General features: G+C 43.8%; 1 protein-coding gene across 1 annotated transcript; it reads left to right on the forward strand.

Moving 5' to 3' along the window:
• The first annotated feature begins 1,639 nt into the window (after positions 1–1,639).
• On the forward strand, positions 1,640–14,835 carry LOC121337545 (histamine N-methyltransferase-like). Its single transcript, XM_041407686.1, has 7 exons — positions 1,640–1,678; positions 2,662–2,846; positions 3,767–3,819; positions 7,410–7,517; positions 10,880–11,010; positions 11,541–11,634; positions 13,701–14,835. The coding sequence occupies exons 2-7, from the start codon at positions 2,710–2,712 to the stop codon at positions 14,054–14,056; spliced, it is 879 nt and encodes a 292-aa protein (XP_041263620.1). The 5' UTR covers positions 1,640–1,678; positions 2,662–2,709; the 3' UTR covers positions 14,057–14,835.
• Positions 14,836–24,363: the final 9,528 nt, after the last annotated feature.

The following is a 24,363-nucleotide window of genomic DNA, read 5'->3' on the forward strand; positions in this document are numbered from 1 at the left end:
CTCCTCAGTCTTTCTAGGGAGCCACGGATAAGTTTCCATTATCACTGAAGGGAACATGCCCGAGTGAATATTATTATAAGTTTCTATCAGCCTGATTCAGAAAACAGTCCTTTCCTTCATTCTCTTTATGCATTTTTAAAGTTAACTGGCCGCAATTCAAACAGCAAAACCCACAGAATTAAATAAATGGGGCAAATTCCAACAGCCAGAAGTGTAATGAAAGAAATGAGACAAATTCCTTGAACTGCACCCAACATGAAAATGAATCTCAGCTGCTCATTAGAGACTGCTGAGCAGGGGATGTTGTCAAATTAAATCACGGGAAGTAGAGGGAGGAACAGAAAAAAGGGTTAATTATCTAAATCTCCTCTTATAAACTGCAAAACTTTTTTTTTCAAGATTGAAGGTGGTAAAAATATATTAGTGGCAAACAGCAAAGCTTCCTTATGCACTTAAAATAAAAAGCAAAGGACTCATGCATAGCAAAGGAATGGGTAAACAAAGAATACACCATTGTGTTTTCAAGGCGGGTTAGCAGTGAGTAATTCTCATCCAAGGTACATCCAGGAGTTTCCTCTCTTACCATCTCTGGAAAAATTCCCTCTTGGATTCCCCAAGTTAATTCAGATGTTGTTGGGTGTTTGAGTGCTGCTCATCTGGGTCAAGGAGGGGTTGTCTGTCAGAGGCTGACAAAGTTTTTAAAGCTGTCCCATCTACTTGTTACCGGTGTTGTACTGCCGTGTTTTTCATTAGTGCTCTTCGAAATGCTCAGTTTTGCTATTTTTTCACTTGAAAGCATCCTTGCTGTCTGAGAAGGTGGAGAGCAAGGAGTGTACCAAAGCCAGTCTGCCTTGGAGACTATGGGTTTTCCACTATGGGTGGAAAATCAAACTTGGGATCTGCTCCAGGGGTCACCACTGGTCTTTGGGACTGCCTCAAGGAGAGCAATTATCAGGCGTTGCTAATTGATTATGAATTCTCAGCCATTGCCAATGGCTCTGGTAGCAGCACTCGCTGGAGGAGGTGAATTGTCACCAAGCTTCACCATGCCACTTCCTGCAGGAGCCTTTGGGATGTGAGGAGATTTGGCCCATGGGCTGCAAAACCAAAACGTGTCACGACTTGGATGTCACCTTTGTCACAGGCAGGGAAGGAAAGTGGGCAAAGCCAAGCAGCTGATGTCATTGGAAAGGGGGCAGGAGAGGGATCTGGGCAGCTGCTCAGCATGATGGCTGTCCCTAGAAATAGTCCCTAGAAATAGTCCTTCCTGCAGGACAAGGAGACTAAGTCAGGCAATTTGGATGTATCAGGAGGAAATTGTTCCAAGCCCATCTTTCTGAAGGTGTTCAGGGGAGAAGGAGATGGCACCATTGTGTATGACATTCTCATAAACAAGTGAGGAAGATGTGGCCTTGATGAGACAGGTATGGGGTGGAAAACTGGTTGCACAGTCAGAAAATTAGTCAGAAGTTCACTGCCAGAAAGGGATGCAATGGCAAATAGGAGCCTGAGCCTGTTGCTTTTGTTTCTGTTTGTGGTGTGAAGGAGGACGAGATTATTTGTGTTATTTGATATGCAGCTGGGAGGGACTTGAGCACAGCAGAGGCCAGATTTATAATTCAAAGGGACCAGAGAAGCAGTCTGGGAAAAGCCCATGATTTGAATTCTGGTCATGCTGGTGAGTGAAGGCAGCGGGTGCAGAGTCTCTGTGGAGCCAGGGAAATCATCCTGGCTGTTCTGGGAGCCAGGAAAAGCAATGGCTGGGAGGGTTTTGTGCTGCACTTCAGCACCAATGGGGTTTGGCTGGAGACAGTCCAAAGGGAACTGTAAAAATAGCAAGAGGTGGCTGGGATGTAACCTCTGCAGGGAAGCCAGAGGGGATGGTAAGAAACACCGAGGAAACGCAGTGTGGCCTTCAACATGGGGCCCCTGAGCAGGGAGAGGGTTCCCCCTTCTCCTTGCCAGGTAGGACGAGATGTGGTGAACTTAAACTGCAGTTTAAGGGAGGATAAACACATCTTTGTGCACTTTTTAAGGTACAGTCTGACACTTCCCTGGTAACACGCTTTGCCTTCCCCGCTCCTCATTCCCTGTAAGCCTGGTTTTAGCACAACATCTATTCCAGTAACTCACGTGGCTGTGGTGAATTAGCTACTTAACCCATGGGAATTGTACCATTATCTTCAGAAGAAATAGAAAAATAAAGTGCATTTATAAGGTTTTTATTGTTTTCACCCCACCATCAGCATTCCATTTAAGAACATCAAAAGATTAAAAAAAACAGATAGAGACATCTGCCAGTGTCTCTGGAGATGAGTGTTGCACTTTTTTCTAATCCAGAGCCAGCCTTTGGAGCCTCCCCATGCCTTCACAAAACAGAGGAATTTTTTTTTTTTTTTTTTTTTTTTTTGTATTTAAGAACAATGTAAAGACCTTTTTACTGTGTTTAAACAGAATCCTGTGTCAGCACAGTTAAAAAATGCTGGCACTTGCTCTGCACAGATTAAAGATGATAAATTACCCTTTGCTGCTTGGACCCCATTTACAGTTTATATTGCAAGGTTGTGTAACACTTGGAGGCAGTGGCAGCGCTGGGGATGTGGAGCAAAGTCCAGGTGCAGGTTGGATTTTCCCCTCCAGCACTTTTCATTCCTTCTCTAGCCCTGAGAGCTGCAGGGAGCAGCCTGTCCCCTCCTGCACGCTCCCAGCATGGCTTCACCCATGAGGAGTTTGCTGGCTGATCTTCACAGATATGTGCAGTCATTCCGCCTCTTCCTGGAGCGCTCCACTGAGCACCAGAGCATGCAGGACTTCGTGGAGAGGCACCTGCCGGACGTCATAGCCAGGTAACACCAAGGTGGGCTGAAGGACAGCCAGGGCCACCGTCCCACGGGGCTGCTGGCCTCGAGGAGCTGCCTGGGACAGGCAGATTGCTGTTCCCTGTGTTGGTCTGTGATAGGGCTTGGCTGGAGGTTCCATTTGCACACACGCATGGCTCTGGATGGTGGCTGGCTGGGATGGGGCTGCCTAGCCAGGAGGAGATAAGGCTGCATTGTTTCCTCGCACACAAACACAGCTGGCCCTGAATCAGCTCTGAAATGCTTTAACAGATACTACATTCTAGCAAAAAACTTGATGGAAAGCAGCTTTTTAAAAGCAAGCTTTTCAGGTAATATTTAGGGTTTCTCTAGGATGGCTGGATCGTGCTCCTGCTTTGCCTGCCAGTGTGTGTCCTTTGCTGGACGCCTCACTTTGCAGGCTGGCTTGGGAGCAGGCAGCCAGCATCAAATCCTGGCTCTGGGGAGGCGCTTCTGAGGGCTCGGGGCTTCATGGCTCTGCCAAAGCCTCACTCAGGGATTTTAGGAGCATTACACTCTGCCCTCTCCCTCCCCATTTTGCGCAATGCAAAACTTCTACAAATAATTTTTAAGCTGCTGGTACAGACCCAGAAGGCTCTGTTCCTCAGAGCACAGACACAGATAAGGTGTGTACTTATTTCTGCTTGTATTCCCTCATAATAAAAGAAAAATGCCACCTCTAAAAATTGCCAAAATAATTGGAAATCATGAGTGTCCAAAGGGGAAGAGTTCTGAATCCGATCCCTCCTGTCAACTTGCAGGCATGCCTGTGTACACACACATTACATTTGGGTCTTGCCCTGCAAATTTGAGTCTTAATGGGATCTCAGTGTCTCACATCATGCATGGAACCCTCTCTACTGGACAGCTCTCCTAAAATGTATATATAATTAAATAATGTTTTTCAGTATTGGAAATGGGAAGTCTACAATCAATGTTCTCAGTGTTGGTGGTGGAGCAGGTATGTATGGACTTCAATGTTGATGTGTTTTTTCCTTTTTTTTTTTTTTTCTACTGGACAGCTCTCCTAAAATGTATAAATAATTAAATAATGTTTTTCAGTATTGGAAATGGGAAGTCTACAATCAATGTTTCCAGTGTTGGTGGTGGAGCAGGTATGTATGGACTTCAATGTTGATGTGTTTTTTCCTTTTTTTTTTTTTTTCTTTTAAAGAGTAGAGGACTAAAAATTGCAAAAGGAGCAGAATGGGAAATGTGTCTTTCCTTGATAAGTCAGCTCCAGGGGACAGGTGGTGTTAATTGGTGTGTGACCATATCATCTGAAAACAGCTTGTGCCTCCCCACTCTGATTCCTCTATGTCTTCCACAAAAACCTCTCCTTCTACACCATCACTCCTCAAAGGCAGAGAGAAGCTTTAACTGCTCCATAGGGTTTCTGTACAAAAATAAAACAAGACAAAACAAAAGCAGCAAAAAACCCCACCCAAACCCCAAACAAAATAATGTCTTAGATTCCTCAGAATATTGCATTTTTACCTGCATTACAATATTCTCCCCTGTAACTTTACTGAGGTGATAGCTCCCATCACTGCTGTGTAGGAGCCATGGCTGAGCTCTGCTCTGGCTGTGTTTGCTGACCACATCAGTGTACAAGCTCCTCCTGGAGCTACTGACCCCCAAAACACTGTGGCTGAGCATCAGCTCCAGAAGAAATCCAGAAGGAATCACAAATAAGATGTCTGATTCACTGAGTGGAAAAACAATACAGTAAGATCAAGTGGCTTCATTAAATTCTTGCTTAAGTGCCCCATAATTAAAACCTATGTTTCCTTCTCTGCCCATTAAGTCACCACACTTAAATTTTATATGAACAGTTAATCTGGTTTAAATGCTGTAGTCATATCACCGCCAAAGACTAGCCTCAGTTTTGTCAGTCTCTCCTCCATAAAGTAATTGTATGTAAATGGTTGGCATTAGCTATAAAACAGACAGTGTGACAGAGCAGGAACATTGCTCTCCAAAGGAAACCATTCCTCTGGGGAAAAAACAAAAGAAAGAAAAGAGAGAGAGAGAAAGCAAGAGAAAGCAAGAGGGAGTCCAGCTCTTGCCATCAATCAATAATGGGTAGTAACAGGAACACTTCGTGCAGTTCTTCATCCTGGCCAGAGAGTCCAGCTCTTGCCATCAATCAATAATGGGTAGGCAAAGCTCCCTTTGTGATCTAAACCTCCCCAAATCACCCAACCCCATCTCCCCACTGGCTTGTTCTCAGCACAGGCTGTTTTGAGGCCAGGAGGGAGCGGATCCCCAAATCCCCCCAGCCGACCCTGGCTGCTGTGGGAGGGCAGTGATGGAGCTGCTGCCCCGACCCCACCGCCCCTGCACTTCGCTGGGAGGAGGCACGGACAAAAAGCCTTTCCTCTCCGCTTTTCCACCTCGGGAGACAGGAACCCATTAGTGCAGCATCCCATCCTGTTACATCCCATCCCACCAGATCCCATCCCATCCCATTCCACGTGCCTTATTGAGCTCACACTCCAGCGCGCCGCACTCTGTACCTTTAAGAACCATAAAAGTCATCAGCGCTGCTATAAAGTAGCAACTGGGCTATAAACTATCCCGTTACGTAAAGTGTTTAATTAGAAACTTAATGGTGAACATAGTGGTAGCCTTTAAAAGGTAATTGTGTTGGAGAGTTTAAATAATTCGGATAGCCTAATTGCCAAATTGTTGATAATGCAAGCTGCCACCGATCTGAGTGTAAAATGCCTGGGGACACTTGTTTGCATATAAAAGAGCTAAGTGAAGTCTTTTAAGGCTGTGGATTAAATTATGAATTAAAGGGGTGGATTTTCTGGTTAAAAACAGCACAAGGGTGATTTGGCCACACAAGGGCAGAAGGGAATATTTTAACCTATCTGCATATGGAAATAAATTTTTTTAAATTTTTTTTTATTCAGGACCTGCACAGCCTTTTCAAAGGACTAATCATTTTATGGGAAGTTGGTAAAGCAACCAAAAATCAAACTATTGCAGTAGTTCAAATTTCAAATTCTGTGTTCCCAGATTTTACCATGGTAGACTACAGAGTACAGGGCTTGCAGGGATAGCAAAGCTGCAGCTACTTCTGCTGCCTCAGAAATCAGACTACAGAGTACAGGGCTTTGCAGGGATGGCAAAAAGCTGCAGCTACTTCTGCTGCCTCAGAAATTCAATTTCCCTCCCTCAAAGAATGTGCTTCCAGAGATGCCATGTGAATGTGGGTGTTGCTGGTTACTTTAAGACACATAAGTGTGAGAAAATGCAACTCTTCCTCACTTGGTGTGTTGTGCCATCTGGGAGCTAATGAGCAATTTAGTGCCCAGTGTTTTCCTTTTATTCCTGGAATATTCTGCACGATGGAGCAAATGCTGAACTGGTGGGAGTCCAGGGCTCTGAAAATGATGAGGGTGGGCAGAGGCTGTGCAGCTCCTCCTTCCACAGCCCCTCAGCCGGGGCCTGTGTGGCCATCAGGGTGCCCTTCCATTCAGTGCAAAACTTTGCTAATTTGTAGGGAATTTTAGAACATGGAGTTTTGTGCAAGCACAAGTAAATCTTCCAGGACACAGCTAGATATTTACTTGTAACACAACCTCTGGATCTATTATTTACTGTAGTTACCCTCTGTTTCACTCTTTCTTACCTTAATTTATTCTGCTGTTATTTTTTCCACCTAAAATCTATCCAAGCACAATAAGCAGAGGTTGGAGAAAGTTGAGCAAGCCAGCTGGATATTGTCCCTGGACCCATGCCTCAGTCAGAAATATCATCCCCCTGAGTTTACTACACTGCAGATGGGGTGAGAAGGCTGAGAATGATGGAGCTATTTTTAAATTTTGAAATCTTGGATCTACCGGTACATCCATCAATAAAATAATTACAGCTGGCCTGAGCAGTGTTTAGAGAGAACTCTTCCTCAACAAAAACATGAAATACAGGAATCTCTGGGGTATTCTGTAAACAAGGGTTAGCTAAACACAAATGGTATGTGCTCTATTCATCATTCTTTTGGGGGAAAGTCACAGGACACAGAAGACAAACAAATATGAGTATTGTCTCTGATCCCAGTGTAAACACAGTGTAAAATATTCCCTTTCCCTCCCCGACATGACCTTGTAAGCAGTGAGGTGCCTGGCTAAAAATGCTCCTACTGACTCCTAAGAAATCCTGCCAAGTTTGCTGGTGACTTGGAGCCACCAGAACTGGCACCGTGAGAGTCGGGTGGGATCTCCCCCTCAAGGTTAGACCATGTCCAGAAAAAAAGAGATCAGGCATGATGGCTGTGTCAGGTTTTCCCTTGGCCCTGGTGGTGCCAGCCAGAGGGGAGACATGAACAGAGTTGGGACTGATATTTGCATTTTTCTCAAATCCTAGAGCTCAACCTTCAGTTACAACCTGCTGAGAATACAGAGCAGTTGCTTGGACCTGTGTGGTGCACCCGTACATAAATGGCAGAAATCAATCTGCCAAGCTGGGGGTGTGATGGTGGTGGAGATTTCCTTTGCCTGAGCTTTGTTTGCATGCTCTGTTTTGTGTCTCCTGCTTCTTTAGGAGAGATGGACTTGCAGATCCTCTCAAAAATACGAGCCAGATATCCTGAGGTGACCATCAACAACGATGTGATAGAGCCAAGTGCTGACCAAATCTCCAAGTACAAAGGTATTTCTACATTAAATAAATTAAATTTGCATTAATTATTTTACATGCATTAAAAAGTGTTGAAATGTGAATGACCCTCTGTTCAAATGCCTTCTTGTCAGAACTGTCTCTTAACAGTTAAAAAATTCAAAATTTCATGCTTTTTCCCATCATTGCTTCTCAACAATGTTCACTCTCATTAAAATCTTAGTTTCTCACTGAGAAGATCTCTGCATGGCAAATGCTTGGCTAGACAGACTTTAAAAGCTAACAAAGTGGGAAGTGATGGGTGATTGTATGGGAAATAAGAGAAATTCCTGCATTTCAGAAAGTTTTTCCACTTCAACTTGTGTTGAATCAGGATCCTTCCCCAGCATCAAAGGGAACATTTTAGTCTCATGGTGATTCTCTCACATCTTAAAAATCGTTTCCAACAAATACCTAAACCTCACAGTGGGGCACTAAATTAGTAACCAGGCTTTGAATTAGAAAACACGGGAAGGAAAGCAGGAGTGATAGGAAAGGCTTTTGCCATGTGCTCTGGGGCTCAGAGCTTCTTTCCTTCCCCCAGCCCAAAGGTCTAAGCAGCATTCATGAAGGAAAATGGAAAATTTTCCAAGGAGGATTGAGTGTTAATGAGGGTACTTTGATCAAGTTGCCCTACAAAGTCAGCATTAAACAGCAATTAAATAAAATAATTAATTAAATAAATTAAACAGTTTGATTATCACTGGATTAGAGCCTACCAGGATTCACCTCCAGGTGATCCTGGTGTTGAGGGAGGTGACACCAGCCCTGAGCAGAGCACACCTGGCTGGAGAGCCATCCTGAATGGATGTGACAGCAAGGAATGAACCTCATCAGATGAGTCTCTTGCTGGAAATGCTCCAAAGCATAGGGAATACCAGGCTGTGAAACCACCCTCTAAATCTCCAGTCTTGCTCTTGCTTGAGTCCTTAAAAATGAAGCATTCCCAGTGTGAATCAGCTTGTAGAAGTCAAAGGGAAAAAAAACCTGCAACAATCCCTTTCTCCATGCAGTGAGGTAGCTCAGAATCACTGGAAGCACCAAAGGCTCCCAGGAAAAACCTAATTTTTAAAGATCTTTCTCAATTTAACACAGACCTGATCTTTTAAAAGATGCCTTGTGCATCTCCTCTTTGTAAGACAGTTTGTGCACTTGAACAAAGAATTTCTGTCCTGTCTGGGCTATGCTGGACTGGATTTGCTCTGAATCTTCCCAGTGGTCCCACCATCTACCACCAATTAACCGGCAGTCCTATCCTACTGCAGTGAGTTTCCTTCCAGAAGAAAGTTAAAGAAAATATGAAATGTTGTCCTTAAGTTTTATGCTAAACTAGAAATTAAATATTCATCTGAATTTCTTTCTTTAAACCCTCTTATTTGGTAATTAATCATGTCCCCAGCAGCTACCATTAATTAGGTTTTTGAGGCCTAAGATTTTCTGTAGAGAATTAGAAACATTACCTGCACCTCTGAGGATTCAGTAGTTATGTTTTCTGCCTCACCAAATGCTTTCTCCATGGGAAGGAGAAGCCAAGCTCACGAGAGAAACTCCTTACTGGGATGTGCAGTGATACAAACTCAGGTTCCTCTTAGGCTGTGGCAGGTGATGGAGGCTTTCCTCAAAGCCTCCTGGGCAGGCTGTGCCTTTCCTTCACTCCTGGTGGATCCCTTGGTGGCCATGGAGTATTGGTGGCCTCACAGCCAAGCTGCATCACAGTGCACATCTGCAGGCAGCCCAGTTTTGGTGGCACCAATCAGCTTCTGACTGGGAAAAGAATCTGGGGCCAACCCAGGAGAAAAGGTAGGAAAACTTGTCGTAATGGATTCAGATGAATGTTTAGGCAGAAATTTACCACAATCCCATAATGAATTTTTACTTCGTAGAATCTGGACTTTGAAGGCCCAGCCTGGAAAGCAATTCAGTTTTTTTCCCAGCTCCTCCTTGCAGGCAGACCAACAATTAAACTGAACCAGATTGCCCCAGATTATTGGTGAGGGGATAAGAGCTGCTTCTGAGCTTAGAACAGCAAATTAAATCTGAGCTGCCAGTGCTGGGGCCAGTGGTTGATAAATGGAAGCTAGCAGAGTACGAGTGGCAGCATCTGAAAGGGGTGGCCCATTTCCAGCCACAGAAGACAGGAGATAAGCACTGATGGAGCATTTCTCATCTGCCTGACGGGGATGTGTCCAATTCAGAGCCCGAAAGGAGGAACGCTGTCACTAGTGGTGTAAAGGCACTGGTCTCAGCAAACTGTGCTGCTCTGAACATGTGTTCTGTAGCTAAGGCTCAGCCTGCCTTTGGGCCATGTAAGTTTTAAATTGATGCTAGCTCCAGTGAAGCACAGGAACTGGATCAGACACGGAAACTTTGTCCTGCAGCAATCCTGAGTGCCAGGCGGCAGCACAGTGGGATGAGCTCCGTATGCCAGCAGAGGGACATTAGTATTTCCTACATTGTGAAATTACCTCTCAGTTTTGCACCCATAAAAACAAAGGGAATGCAGTGATGAGCCAGGCCCTTGGTGTAACTTATTCTTTGAACCCACTTCTCCAAATTTCTGTTTTCCTCAGTTGCTGATGTGCACTGTACCGAGGTCTGAAGACACTCCATGTGTCACTCCTTAAAGCTCTTTCCTTAAAACACTGTCATGCCTTTTGCCTGAAGCAGCTGGTCAGGACTGTGGGCTTCTGAAAAATTGTTTCAACACAGAAGCCACTGAATGTCGAGAGAAGGGTCCCTGCTTTTGGAACAAAGCTTCTTCCCTCTCCTGCCATTCCAGTTATACAAATTTAGAAGAACACATTTGTTTTTTCTGCCCTTCTCAAACTTTTAGTTGTGCTTCTCTTCTCAAGAAACCCCTGCTTTGATCCATCCTTGAGCACCTGTTTTTATTTGGGGAAAATCCTCCACCATGGCCTGACTCCTGCTCAGCCATGTGGGTTTTGTGTGGCCCCTACATAAGTGAGGCCATGAATCCTTCTATTCACCATGAAATGTGCTGCTCCTGGCCTCATAACAATTCATCCCATCAACATCTTTTAATTCAGCTTGAGCCTGTCATGGAGAAGAAATTTTTTTTTTTTTTTTTTTTTTTTTAGCTCAGGTAAACACCAGAGGAGCACAAATGAGGGAGCAAAGGGAAAAGCAACAGACTCTCTTAATATTTTGTCCTGTAAAACCCTCTACAGCCTTCTCACATATGGGCTCAAGGTTTAAGATATTCCACTGTTATGTTAAACTGGTACCAAAACTCTCCACCTAAACGGGGCTTTTGGATGTATTAAAGCTCTGAGTGGAAATCAGCTCCATATTTGCAATTGAGATAACTAATTGAGATAACTTCTCCTCCATTTCAGAGCATGTGGCTCAGGCATCAAACCTCGAGAACATAAAGTTTACCTGGCACAAGGAGAGAGCTAATGAATATGAAAGTCGAATGAATGCAGAAAAGAAGACTAAAAAATGGGACTTCATTCACATGATCCAGGTAAGAGTCTTTGCAAAGTAAATGCTGCCAAAGACTCAGATGTTAAAAGCATGCATGAAGTATGTGACCTCATTATCCACTCGTAGGGGAAGATAGGTGAGTTTACTTCCCAGTAATTTGAAGGGCTTTAGCATAAATGAACTGCAAAAATGAAAAGCAGCTTTGAGCACAGTAGTCCTATTAACCAGGCTGTGGGTGGCAGTCAACTAAGAATACATTTTAGCTGGTGTCTTCAAAAGCTCCTTGTCCTCTCCATGAAATTGCCTTTGTATTTCCAAGTTCACTGAAGAAAGGCAAATCTCTTTATCTCGGGTTGATGAATGAGCACGAGCTCAGTCCTGGCAGGGCCAGAGAGCAGGCAGGGCATGACAGCCCTGGGCTGGAGTGTGAGCCCACTGCCCACACCTTCCTGAGGTGCCTCATTGTCCCTGCTTTTCTGTCAGGATTGCCCCCATCTGGTTCCTTTAAACAATGCTATAGTAGTCACCAGGATGGCACTGCACGTCTCTAAGCATCTCTGCTTTTTCCAGATGCTCTACTATGTGAAAGATGTCCCAGCAACTCTCCAGTATTTCCACAGCCTCCTGGAATCACAGGCAAAGCTCCTCATCATCCTGGTGTCAGGTGAGAGCTGCTCCAGCAGCACTGCTCAGTCAGGAAGGGCTCTGAGGACCTTTGGGGTTCCTGTGTGTAGCACAGGTGACAGAGGTGAACAGACATCCTCTGAAACCTGCCCGCTGCCTGTGTCTGTGTGGGTGATAAAGACCAGGGATTTATGAGCCAAAACCCCATATCATGGGCACAAAACATCTCTCACTGCCCTTCCCCATCCCACAGCCTGCCCAGTGAGGGATGGCAGCAGGGGCCCTGCAGCAGGAGAGGCTCCATCCTGCAGCTCTCACTCACAGGAGCCCCCTCAGCCTCTGCTGTGTGCTGGAGAAGGCTTTCCAGGCTGGGCACTGCATTTTCTCTCTCCCAGAGATTTGTGGCATTAAGCAAACGGCTGCGGGGGGCTCTGAAGTGCCATACAGCAGGTGTTGGAGCACATATGGTTCATTTTCTTTTCAAGCTGCCCATTTCCTTAATATCATCATTTTGGGTACAAAACAGCGTTCTCAGGCTGTTTCAGATCTCGCAGAGATGCTCTGTGGTCAGTCTAGCAGGAAAATGTTGGAGCAGGGTAAACGACAACATTTTAGTACTGTGGGCAAGGTATACAAGAGACAGTGCAGTGGTGGAGTCTAATTTGACTCTAGAAAACCTTTAATTTGCCTCAAAAGCTATGGAAATTTCAGCTGTGTAAACAGTCACATCTAGCAACTCTGAGAGGTAAGTTAAGCATTATTTGTTCAGAGGTTTAAGCTTAATTTCTCATTGAGTTTGGCCACCTCTGCAAATATAATGAAGATCCTTTTATTTTGTTCATGAAGGATCCACTCTGAAGTGACACTTCTGACCTGAATTTATTCAACTACGTTTTTTTCCCCAAATGTTTTTGGTTTGAAGTGTTTTCAAGCAGTTTACAACAAGAAATCTGTATCTGAAATTATTTTAAAAAACCTGTTCACGTTCTTTGGCTGAACGAGAATAGATCACAATATCAGACTATTGCTGATTACCTGCATATAGTTAATTAAAACTCTTGTCCAGTTGCTTAACCTGTCCCTTTGGATATTCATAAAATGTGAATACGGGAAAGAATGTGTTGCCTATTCAAAATTAAAATTATTAAAGTTCTGAGTTCACGAAAAGTATTTGAAGTCCTCTCTGGGCCAGATGACTGTGTTTTCTGATGGAGCAGAAATTGCTGGGGGCAACAAAAAAGTGGGAGAGAGGAGCAGGACTCAGAACAGCAGAGAGGAAAAGAAGGGGAAAACCTTGAGGAAAACAAGAGGATAGAGAGGAGAAGGAAAAAGTGCCATTGGTCGGCTGCCACCGCCCTGCAAACAAAAGCAGAGCCATGTGCTGAGCCTTCCCAGGGCCGTGCCGGTAATGCCGCGTTCAGGAAGGGGATAACTGCTCGGCTCTGAGTCACACAGCTCTGACACCAGCACATTCCCTGCAATTAGTGCTCCGCATTCCATTTCCACCGGGTGAAAGAAAATATTGTCGCCTCTCTTCTAAACACCAAACTGTTTATTTGACTATAAATGACTGTTTGCAGATAAAGCAACTGCAAAACCACGAGTAACTGGTTTTAGTACCTCGGGAGAATTATTGTTGTTGCTTTCAAGGGCTGCTCATTAGGCTCAAAGTTATTCTCATCCTGTCCAGTCATTCTGAGTAATCATTCTAAAATTATTTACAGTAGAAATGCCAAATCTGAGATCCAGGCTGGGGGAAAATAAAGATGTGAAGATGTGCTTGGGGACTTTTCTACTTACCCAGCTGGTTTGTTTAATAAAATGTCTCTTGAGAAGAGGTACAGAAGTGTGAGCTGCTCTGGCCTCAGCTGGAGGCTCAGGGAGGCTGCTGGAGCTCCAGGGTAGGTGCCCACCCACTCCTGCAGCCCCCAGACCTGAGGAACAGAAGCAGGGGCAGCCAACTCCACCGTGCCCCAGGACACGTCCCAGCTCTGGAAAGATCCCACTTGCAATGAAGGCAAATGCTAAAAACCCAGACAATCTAAACTGCTTTCAAATAGTGTTTTTCCTCAACTCTGAGTGTTTTTCTGGTGGTTTATCTCTCAGGAAAGAGCGGCTGGGAAACGCTGTGGAAGAAGTATGGGTCTTCCTTCCCGCTGGAGGATCTTTGCTCTTATGTTTCCTCTGCTGATTTGCCAAGGATGCTGGATTCAGCTGGGCTGAAGTACCAGCTCTACGAGCTCCCATCCCACATGGACATAACGAGCTGCTTTATTGAAGGGGACAAAGATGGGGAGCTCTTGCTGGATTTCCTGACACAAACACTTGACTTTGCTAAAACTGCCCCTCCTGAACTAAAGCGTCAGGTAATGGAGGAGTTAAGAAAGCCTGGGTGCAGTGAAATCAGAGATGGGAAGGTGTTGTTCAATAACAGCCTGGGTGTAATAGTGGTTGAGCCATGAGTTAACCTCTTCTTCTTTGTCCAAAGCAAAGAGATACAAACTGTTAACAGCTGAAATGCATTTTTTCATCTTTTATAAATGGCTTAATTTACTTCAGCACTGATAATAACTTTTGGAGCTTGTTAAGAAATCCTTATTGACAGCTGTTAAGTGAGCTTTAATACTTGATTAATTCTGCGCTAATCTATGACTGTGTAACTGACTAGGCAGTAAATTGTGCTTTATCATACAGATGTTGTGTCATCAGCTGTAACTCAGACCACCCACTCAGGCACTGCAGGAACCTAACCATTTCCTAAGGAATAATCCAGAACTACATGTGGTTCCTCCATCTTCATTTAAAAACTCTATGCAGACTAAACAAGCAAATTGCAATTTCTTGGTGCAGCTGGCAGGAGTGCAGGCTCAGAATGACCAGCATTGGGTGGATCTTTGATGGGATTTCTTGAGCTTGTGACTTCCAGGTCTCATACCTGCAGCTACTGTGAAGATGGCCTCACACCTGTATGTTCAGTGGCTGCCTGCCTCTGCAGCAACTTCATCTAATGGCATTGCTTCCCCTTTCTGTATTTTTTACTTTATGATGTATCTGCAGAACAAATTGTGTGCCAGGTCCATAGTGGCACTACAGGAGGGAAGATGGTTGAAGCACAGGGTTGGTAACAAATGCCCTGGAGAGGTGGATTTCAGTGGTGAGCCCTGATGCAAAGTCTTTGTTAGGAATCAGCTGCTGCAGTCGCACAGAGCTTTTTTTGGTGTTTTTAATTAACCACACAATGCTTCTGGTCCCAGCCTTCCCCTGGCCTGAGAGCTTTGTAATAAGGAAAATGTAAAAATAAACTCTGATACCAAAATGACTGGTTCCAGCAGAATTTTTTTTTTTTTCATTTTCAATGGCATTGTGTCAGGTAAATCTATTCACTATACAAGGTATTCAGCAAGAAGGGGTTCCACCTCCTCAGCGTCTTCTCCATGTGAGGCTGTTGTGGTTGATGCATTTGTTTTGCTAAATGATTTTATAGTTTTCAGAACTGTTTTCTCTCTACAAGGCACAATACATAGTGGGATACAATAGAGTCGCTTGAATGGATTTAACAGCCTGAATACTCAATTTATCCCCTGAGACAGGTGTGATTTCTGCCATTGAAATAATTTGATTCAGTGTTGAAATGGTTTACTTTAGGTAATACTTTAGCTGCAAGGAATTGTGTTTTATTTTTGCACACACATTTCTGATACAATATAGATTATTAATCATTTGAAGTGATTTCAAAAGATCATACTGGGTGTAATAGCTGTTTATATTTATTTTAGGGCAAGTTATTTGAAACACAAAATTCTCCTCGTGCTCAAATGTTAATTCTGGTGGATTTTAGAACATTTCCATGATAATCCTCTGTTGGACAGAACAAAATTTATTACCACTTTACCCAGTTCTGTGCTCAGCCTCCTGCATTAGAAGACCTCAGTGTATCTGTGAGCTGCTGTGGTCACATGCCAGAGCAGGAATGAAAGAAAATCTCCCATTAGAACAGATTGCTGCACACATTTCTAATGGCAAACAAATTAAAGGTACATTTATTTTCGTGGCTCTTTTGGGCTGTCAGTGACCTTTTCTAAATGGTGCTTGCAAAGCAGGTGATTGCTGAATATTGCCACATCAACCCTGTCAGGGGTGAGATATCTCAGGGAGCCACAGGAATGGCAGAACAAAACCAAAACCCACTAATTCAGCAACAAAACCCAGCAACAAGATGCCCTTGAAGATCCTGCTGTTTTATTGTTTATCAGACTTTAAAAAAAAAACAAAAAAAACAAACCTGAAAAAACAACAGAGTGAGAAAAAAGGGTTTTAGCAGTTTTGGAGGAGGCTTGGTCTGAAAATGTGGGAGAGAGCTGGAAAGATGAGAAGCAGCAGAGCTGACCTGGAGAGAACAGAGGAGGATTTGACCACACACACACACACACAAATATTCAGTTTGGATGCACGCAGAGCTTCTTCCCCTGTTTTGCTTCTGAGGAGAATTTCATTAAAAACTGTGAGGGGGGGAAATACAGTAAAATCAGTAAACGCCATTTTGTATCTTGTGTTGCTTGTGTTAAGGGGCAACTGGGAGAAAACTGAATCAGCAGAGCACCCTTAAGGGGTAAATTAGTTTTAATTTTAAATTTGTAACACACTTAACACATTTTCAAGAAGCAAGTACTGTAAGTATTATTTAGAAGGAAATGAATGTGGGCAAGTGCAATTTTATGCTTATTTTACCATAAAAACCGAAGGACATTTTGTAAATCTCTCAAACAACTTCCTAATAGAGTGGAGAACCACATTTTCATGTGAGAATCACTCTAAATTGTGCAGTGAGACTCTGGTGTTCCACAGCAGGGTTGGGAAGTACAGTTTGTCCATGGACTGGGATTTGCAGAGCAGTCTGTGCCAGGGCCTCATCACCTTTAGGAATTTTTCCTTAATCTCTAATCTAAACCTGTCCGCTGTCAGTTTGAAGCCATTCCCTTTATGCTTTCATTAAAAACCTTGTAAAAAGGTCAAACCCCAATTCCATATTTTCCTGCCTTGCAGCCCTAAAAAATTAATTTGCAAGCTTTCTACAGTGCTTCATTGAGAGCAATGGTATTAAACCAGCACAATACTGATTTGATCTAGTTTGGTTTCAGAATACCTGTATTAAAAATATACCAGAAATGATCCTGACAGCTCTTCTTGCATTGGTGTCCCATTCTGGCTAAATATGTTTGAGATATGAAATGTGACCTGAGTAAATGCAATCCTTAATATTGAATCTCTGTTTTTCTCAAAGATGGCTCTGAGCAGTGCTTGTTTTTAGATTGGGAGAGTTTCCTTTTGCTTTTAATTTCATGAGCACATAAACCTGGAATAAACATTCTAACACAGGTGCAGGAGAAAAAAAAGCTGGAAGGAGGGAGGGGGGAGGAGGAAGAGGAGGGAGTCTTTTGAAACAACAGGCAAACACCTGGGCCTGTGTCCCTCTGATAAGTAAAGGAGAGCTTGTGGCTCTGATGCTGTGTCAGGTGATCGTTTCCCAAAGGAATTCCCGTGGGAGGTTTGCTGTGCAGGGAAGGGAATAGCCCGATGTCCGTGAGTGAGGCACGGCTTTGGAGCGCTGCCTCAAAGGCTGGGGAGGAAACCATGGGGGAGGAAAAGGCTGATCCCCTCCAAAGGGCCCAGGCTTCATGCACGCGTCCCTCCACATCAAACACGTCTGCCCAAGCAGCTCCAGGGCTGTTTCTTTAAATCATACATAGAAAAATATTCTCACTGCTCCGTTAATTACTACAGCAAATTGAACAAATGCGCTCACAGCTCGGCTGCTGTCACCACTCCTGCATTGGGGTAATTCATGCTTGCAGCCCATGATAGGATTTTTAATGTCATTACACACTAGGGCAAAGTCTTCATTTTTAATAAAAATACAAATGCTGAAATGAAACGGATTAATATCTAATTTTACATCTTCATTTGCATGATGTGCAAAATTATCTTAAATATTTGTTATGGATGGAGTGGCTTTCCACCAATTTAGGCTTTTTTTTTTTTTCATACTGGAGAATGTTAACAGAAATTGTAGCATAAATCATTGCCTTGTAGAGTACCAGAAGGTGCATATAAAAACCCATATCTTTACTGCACATATTTCCCATTAACCATAATCTATTAGTAATTGAAGTTCATTACAAATTCTTGTAGACTTTATTGCTATCATGCTGCATGACATAGTGAACCTGGCTTGCATAACAAGAAGTCCTTGCTGGGAAATATCCTATTAACAATGACAGTGCATTTGTCATTGTGATAATAAATCCAAAGCTGCCTGTAGATTATAAATTATTGCGGCACCATTTCCACTGTTGTAGTTTAAAAGTTTTGTCAGCACTTCCATTTTTCCCCCTCTTTATGGGCAGTTATAACTTGACCATAAGAATCTGCAGCGAGCTGAATCCCATCTTACAAGGTCTCACTCTCAGAGAGCATTTCTTCCCCCAGTGAGATTCATATTTCATCCACATGAAAACCTTTGAGGCAGAAGCTGTGTTTGTGACAGATTTTTAGGTTCTGCATTTGCACAGATTTTAATTGGAAAGCCCAGGCCAGTTGACAAGTAATTTGTCCATGATATTTCTAAAGATTGTGGCAAAAATTAAAAAAATTAAGCAAGACAAAAAGACGGGAGCTCGTCTGAGCTGAATGCTCGCAGGTTCAGCACCTGAAAGAGCTTCTGTCCTTATCTCCAGGTGCCAGAGACTTTGGGGAGCCATTGGGTAAACCCTGCTTCTCTTCAAAGGAGAAACTGGAGAGAAATGATTCTCCCCATAGGCCTCACAAAGGTGTTTTGAGGATTAATTACTAAGGCAGAAATCCAGGCATGCACTCAAGTCATCCTTCATCATGTCTGCGTGGTTCTTTCAGCCCTGTGTAGGTTTTAAGTGTTATTAAAAGAAAATTGCTATAGAGTTGAACTTTAAGTGTTAATTATGACTCGAGATATAAATGACATCAGGTCAAATCTTTCACAATTTAACTCCCTAATTGACTTCAGCTCTCTGCACCAAGGGATATCTCTCTAGCTGAATGCATCTGTCTATCACATTTCTCAAGTGCCTATAGCAGTGCATCCAATTAGCTGGACGTAGCCATTATGCCTCAACAACTCCTAAATAGTGCAGGATGAAGCCTTCATCTCCCTGAAATAATCAAGGAAATTTTACCTCTCACCAGGCCAGGTTTTCACATCATCCTGCAATACATGCTCTGTTTTTAAGTACTGTTTGCAGGTGTGGATAACGGGTTCTGAAGTAAATATGATCATTTTCTTTTCACATCAATAATGTCCTTCATCTCACAATGCCCCAAATTTCTTTAAAATCTTGATATGCAAAATCATTTTGCTGCACCTCAGTGGTAAGTGGTCTCCTGTGTGAAATTCAGCAGCTGTTGGATCATCCACAGCACGGTTTCCCAGCGATTTCTGGCAGCATGAGGAGGAGGAAGTTGGCAGTCAGATGCTGAGGAGCAGAAAGCAATTTCCTGGGCTGGTACTGAGCAGGGACACGGGCATTCCAGCCAAAACTGTAACCAGCTTCCCCTCTTCCTTGGCAGGAGAGTGGTGGGACGTTGGGCTGGGATGTGGGCTTGGCTCAGAGTAAAGCCCTGGTGCATCCAGCAGCTCACACTGGTGGGTGGGACAGGAATGTCTGCCATGGATGGGCTTGGCAGCAGCTTTGTGTGGGAGTGTCCTGGTGCTGCCCAGCAGAGCCCATGTGGACGGCAGGGATGGATCTGGTGGGTGTAAGGGGAAAGAAGATGTCTCCCTTTTTTGCTTTAACAGGAAGCAAATTGCTCTTTGAACTCACAGATGGATGTGAGCGGTACCCAACAGAGTACACAGTGAGTGTGTGGTACTGGTGTGAATCAGGATGGTGCTTTGTTCAAAAGTGGTGAACAGCTCTAAAAAAATTACCACAAAAAATTGTTACAATCTATTGCAGATTTCTTACCCAATGTTGTGTGCTTTCTTTGTATTATCTGAGCAAAGAACACCAAAATCCAAAGAAAACAGACTTAAACAAATTAAACACTCTTTGAAATCCCTAAATTTAAACCATGTAATAGTTCCCATTTTGAAATCCTTCAATCTAAAACATATCATAGTTTTCCACTCAACCAGAATAGAGGAACCTAATATCTTTGTGACTCTTAGTGCTATAAATACATTTTGATACTTTTATGACCATGATTTTACAGAGGTCACAGTGAGGAATCATTTATTTTGGTGAGGGTAAGTAGGCTATTGGCCAGCAGATATAATCTCTTTGTTTTCTTAAAAGAAAATGAAATGACAGCGTTTGGAGGCTGTTTCAAGGATCCCGTGTGGATCCTGGCGGAGATGAATTAGTGGCCAGTGTATAGGTGATCTTGCCAAAAATGAATAGCAATGCAATTTATCATACCCTTCTGTAATTTATCTCACAACCATGTATTAGATTAGATAAAGACAGAAAGACATGTGAATTGGATGGACTGGACTAATACTGAAAACTTACACCTGCTTTTATTGAGGCTGACAGGAAGATTTCTGTTGCCTGCATTGCAAGCAGGATTTGGCTTCACATTTTTAATTTGCTTTGAAGTATGATCTTGTCCAGCAACGAGAAAAAAGCCAACTCAACATTAAAGTTTGTTGATTGTGTCTGCTATTTCTTATTCAATACAAATTTGTTCCATCATATATTTCACATTCAATCAATTAAAAAGAGTAAATCTAAACAAAAAACCCTCAACACTCAGAAGCTTAAAAAGAAAAGTAATAAGCAGCTGTGAAACTGCTGCAAACACTCATTACATGCTACACCGTTTTCAAGGTAACAAACCAATAGTTTATTTTGTCCCCTTCCAACAAAATCCATACTTCAAAATCCACTTTTCTTACCAAATCGGTCTGTCTGTAAGACAAAGAGCCTGCAGCTGGGGGTGTTTACCTAGAACAGCAGAAAGATGTGCTACACTGCCTTCAAATTCAGGAACAGCACCAGCTACCTTCTTCAGGCTCGTTGGGAGCCAGTGATTGATATCTGTTCTTTTGCATTGCTTTCCTCTCATATCTCTTTGTCCCGCTGCTATAATCGATCACAGATTTTTCCATCAGGCTTCATGTCAGATTAGGACAGTGAACATGACTGGCACAGAACAAACTGCTTCAAAGTGCACCCAGGCAAGGCTGGGACTCAAACTGCTCTGAAAGAGACTGGTTTGGGCACATGCACAAAGACAGTGCAGCAGCAGGCAGCCAGAAATATGTCTGCTTTTCTGGCAGGGCTTTGGGATGGCTGCGCTCTGTGGAACCTGTGGTGATCACATTTCCACTGTGGGGTGGGTGTTTAAGTGAGGGACAATGCCTGGCTCATCATTTTCCTGATTCAGGCAGAAATTTCTGCTTAGGACTCCATGGATGTACCTGGCAGGACCTGCACATGTTTTCTACCTGAGGCTGGGATTGCAAAGTCACACACAGCTTTTGTGTCTTGCTTTATGTGTGCTATCAACAGCTGCAAGGAGGGAAAGCACAACAACTTTTCCCTGAGTAGAAATAGATTTCAAACCTCTCATTCATTGAGACCAGTCTTCCCAGGAAAACTAAAATATCAGTCCCTTACTTAAACAGGTCTTTGGGGGCCAACAACTTTTCCCTGAGTGGAAATAGATTTCAAACATTCATTGAGACCAGTCTTCCCAGGAGAACTAAAATATCAGTCCCTTACTTAAACAGGCCTTTGGGGGGTTACTGCTTATTTTTACAGTGCCTAGCACAACGGGGTCTCCATCTTGGTGGGTGTTTTAGATGCATCTGTTGTATAAATAACAATTTTCATTTTAATGTGAAGAACAGAGCACTGTTTAGAGAAGAGGGCTATAAGGATTTGATCCAAATTTGGATCAGTGATCACAGATGAGTTTGCTGACAGCAATTGCCCCATGGATGCTGTTGCTCAGATCTACAAATCCTGAAAGAGGAGTTGACCCATGGCAGCTGGGTGACCTCTGGGACTTCTCCTAGAAGAGGAAGAGGTGTTAAACTTTTACCTGGGTTCAAGAGAAGACGAAAATGTAGTGAATGAGAAGTGTTGTGAGGAGGATCACCCAGTGTCCCATGCAGGACATCCCTGACCTGAAATAGGTGCAAAATTACTGAGGCAAATTTTCCCATGTGCTTGCCCTGTTCATATAAGATGCATCAGAGAGTCACTGCTGGGTACCAGTGACCACAGCTGGAGAAATACTAAGTAAATAATCATGATAGTCTAACCATTTAGAGCTTGTTGTGACCCATGTAACAACCATCCCTGGAGGTGCTGTGAAACACACTGTGACACAGAGGTGTTGTTACCCATTTGACACAGCAAACTACTTTTTCCTAGCAGTGACTGGCATCTGAGCCCAGGACCAGCATCAGGCCACTGCAGGCAGTGCTTGCACAGGAGCATGAGCTCTGGCATCCTGCATTTAATCCAGGGAAGACACAGGCAGTGGTGCCTTAGTGTAATGCTCCTAAAAAAATTCTGAATAACAGGCTTTTTGCTCTACATGTGTAAAAAACAGGCACTCCTGGATTTTGCCATGTGAGAATGGGTGCTAAGAGTGCCTGAAATTACAGCTTTCTGGAAAAAAAAAAAAAGCCTGAGAAATCTTTTTTGAGAGTCAGCAGACACAGAATGTTTCCATCAGGAGCTATTACTGGGACAGGGATCTTTCCAGAAAGATGTGAAGTGCTGCTCAGATGGATGTGCTGCCAGGGCAGAGGGCAAACTGTGAGATAAATACTCAGGTGCTCATGGGCTGCTGCAACGCTGCACCACGTAATGGTCTGGGAGGTAAAAAGACAGGATTGGAAAAAAGTACAACTAAAATCTTGTACTCTGCCAGAGACAGGTTTTCAGCACAGACTTTGAAGTATTTCTGTGTCCTACAGGTCCTGGCTACTCTTCCTCTTGCCTTGCAGAGGTTCTGAGGCTGTGCCTGAAGACAGCAGGAAGAAACAGGGGTCTGCTGGAAGGCAAAGGATGATGGCCAAAGAAATCTGGAGTTTCTTACCTTCAGGTGAACCTCAGGCTGAGCAGCTGATTTGAACTCTTGGGCAGATAACCTGCACATCAGGAAAGATTAACCCAGTGAGGGGTTAATTAGTGAGGGAAACCTCATTGTGGGATGATTTATGGAGAGGGTACCACTGCCCTGTGCGCACGCAAGGGCCGCAGATGCCGTGGTTTAGTGCTCAAATGGCTCATCCCTGTGTGGGGTCATTCATCACACATTGCTTTGGACTCCCAGGCCAACACATATAAAAGTCTGTCTCACAACAGGCACAGCCTTTTCAGCTCCCATCTGCCCACAGCAGCCCTTCCAACGCTGCTAATTACATCCCTGCCCTTGATAATATCAGCTACAGCTCACCCCAGAGCCACAGCCATTCTGGTGTGCCCCAAGGAAGATTGTGTAAATAAACAAAAACTAACACAGCGTCTCTGTTTCAAAGCCTAGAAGTTGGAAGCTCAACCTCTGGACAGCCACACTCCCATTGGTCTTCCAAGACTGCTTTATTTGTGTCAATTTTCTTGCTGTAGTTCAGTTTCTCATGGATAAGTTGCAGGATGTTCCCACTAACAGTGCAGGGAGGGAGGGAGGGAAGGAAGGAAGGAAGGAAGGAAGGAAGGAAGGAAGGAAGGAAGGAAGGAAGGAAGGAAGGAAGGAAGGAAGGCACAGAGAAGACATGAGCATTTGAGGGAACCACAGGAGCAGCAAAGCAAAGCTGATGCTGTGACTGGACTGTGGTGGAGAAAAGGCTGAGAATTCCAGGTCTTCCCAGAAGAGGTGTGTAAGGGGAAATGGCCTTCTCAGGGAAGAGCTTCCTCTCAGCTGTTATGAAAAGCACGAAAAAAATTAAAACAACCTAAAAATAGGAAGGTCTCTTTCTTTTTTTTTTTTCAAAAGCATGAAAAACAATCAAAACAACCTAAAAGTAGGAAAGTCTCTTCCTTTTTTTTTCCTTCATTTTTTTTCTCCTAGTGTTTTGCTGACCTAGATAGAGGTAGGGGGACAGGTCTGGCCAAATGCACAAGCAAAACTTGCTCTGTTTATTAACCAGGAACATGCTCTGAGGCAGCACCTGCAGCCCAAGCCCCGGAGGAGCCCAGGCTGCCAGCAAAGTGCCCTGGGGCCATGCCAGGGGCAGAGCTGCCCACACCCTGCCAGGGGAATGCCCAGCAGAGGGGTTAAATTACCATTTTTAGGACATAGGTGTTTATTCTGGTCCCTGGACATCTTTATGCCCAGGAGAGAGGGCCAGGACACCCAGCAAGGGCTGTGCAGTTGTGCACACCCCAGCACTTGTCCCTTCTCCAAAGGATGGTGAGACCTGGTGGTGGGAGCTCCAAGAACACAGGGAGATGGCTGCTGAAGGCTTTGTAGGCTCACAGCCATGGTGAGATTTAGGAATGGGCTTGGAGAATAGGAGACATTCAAAAAGAAGCTTATAATGCTTGGAAAGGAAATTTTGTGAGTGTGCACCTTAAAAAAAAATCTGATTGTACCAACAGAGTTAACATAAAAGGAGCAGGGAATAGGAAACTGTGTAATGGAGCTCTAATTATAATTCCTTTTGTTTTCCTAAAGAACATTAAAAAGCCATGATGTGACCAACGACTCAAGCCCAAAAAATACTTCCAATTTTATTTTTACACTCATCGGGGCCCCTTGTTAATTTACAGCTAGTGAA

Source organism: Onychostruthus taczanowskii, unplaced genomic scaffold, assembly GCF_017590055.1.
Source record: "Onychostruthus taczanowskii isolate IOZ18803 unplaced genomic scaffold, ASM1759005v1 scaffold10, whole genome shotgun sequence".
In the NCBI taxonomy this organism is placed as follows: Eukaryota; Metazoa; Chordata; class Aves; order Passeriformes; family Passeridae; genus Onychostruthus; species Onychostruthus taczanowskii.

What these genes read in the sequence shown, in the direction of transcription:
- LOC121337545 (XM_041407686.1), top strand. Translation starts at nt 2,710, where the DNA reads ATGGCTTCACCCATGAGGAGTTTGCTGGCTGATCTTCACAGATATGTG. An exon ending in CCAAATCTCCAAGTACAAAG is followed by an intron (nt 7,518 to 10,879) that starts GTATTTCTACAT and finishes CCTCCATTTCAG; the next exon opens with AGCATGTGGCTCAGGCATCA. An exon ending in ACTTCATTCACATGATCCAG is followed by an intron (nt 11,011 to 11,540) that starts GTAAGAGTCTTT and finishes TGCTTTTTCCAG; the next exon opens with ATGCTCTACTATGTGAAAGA.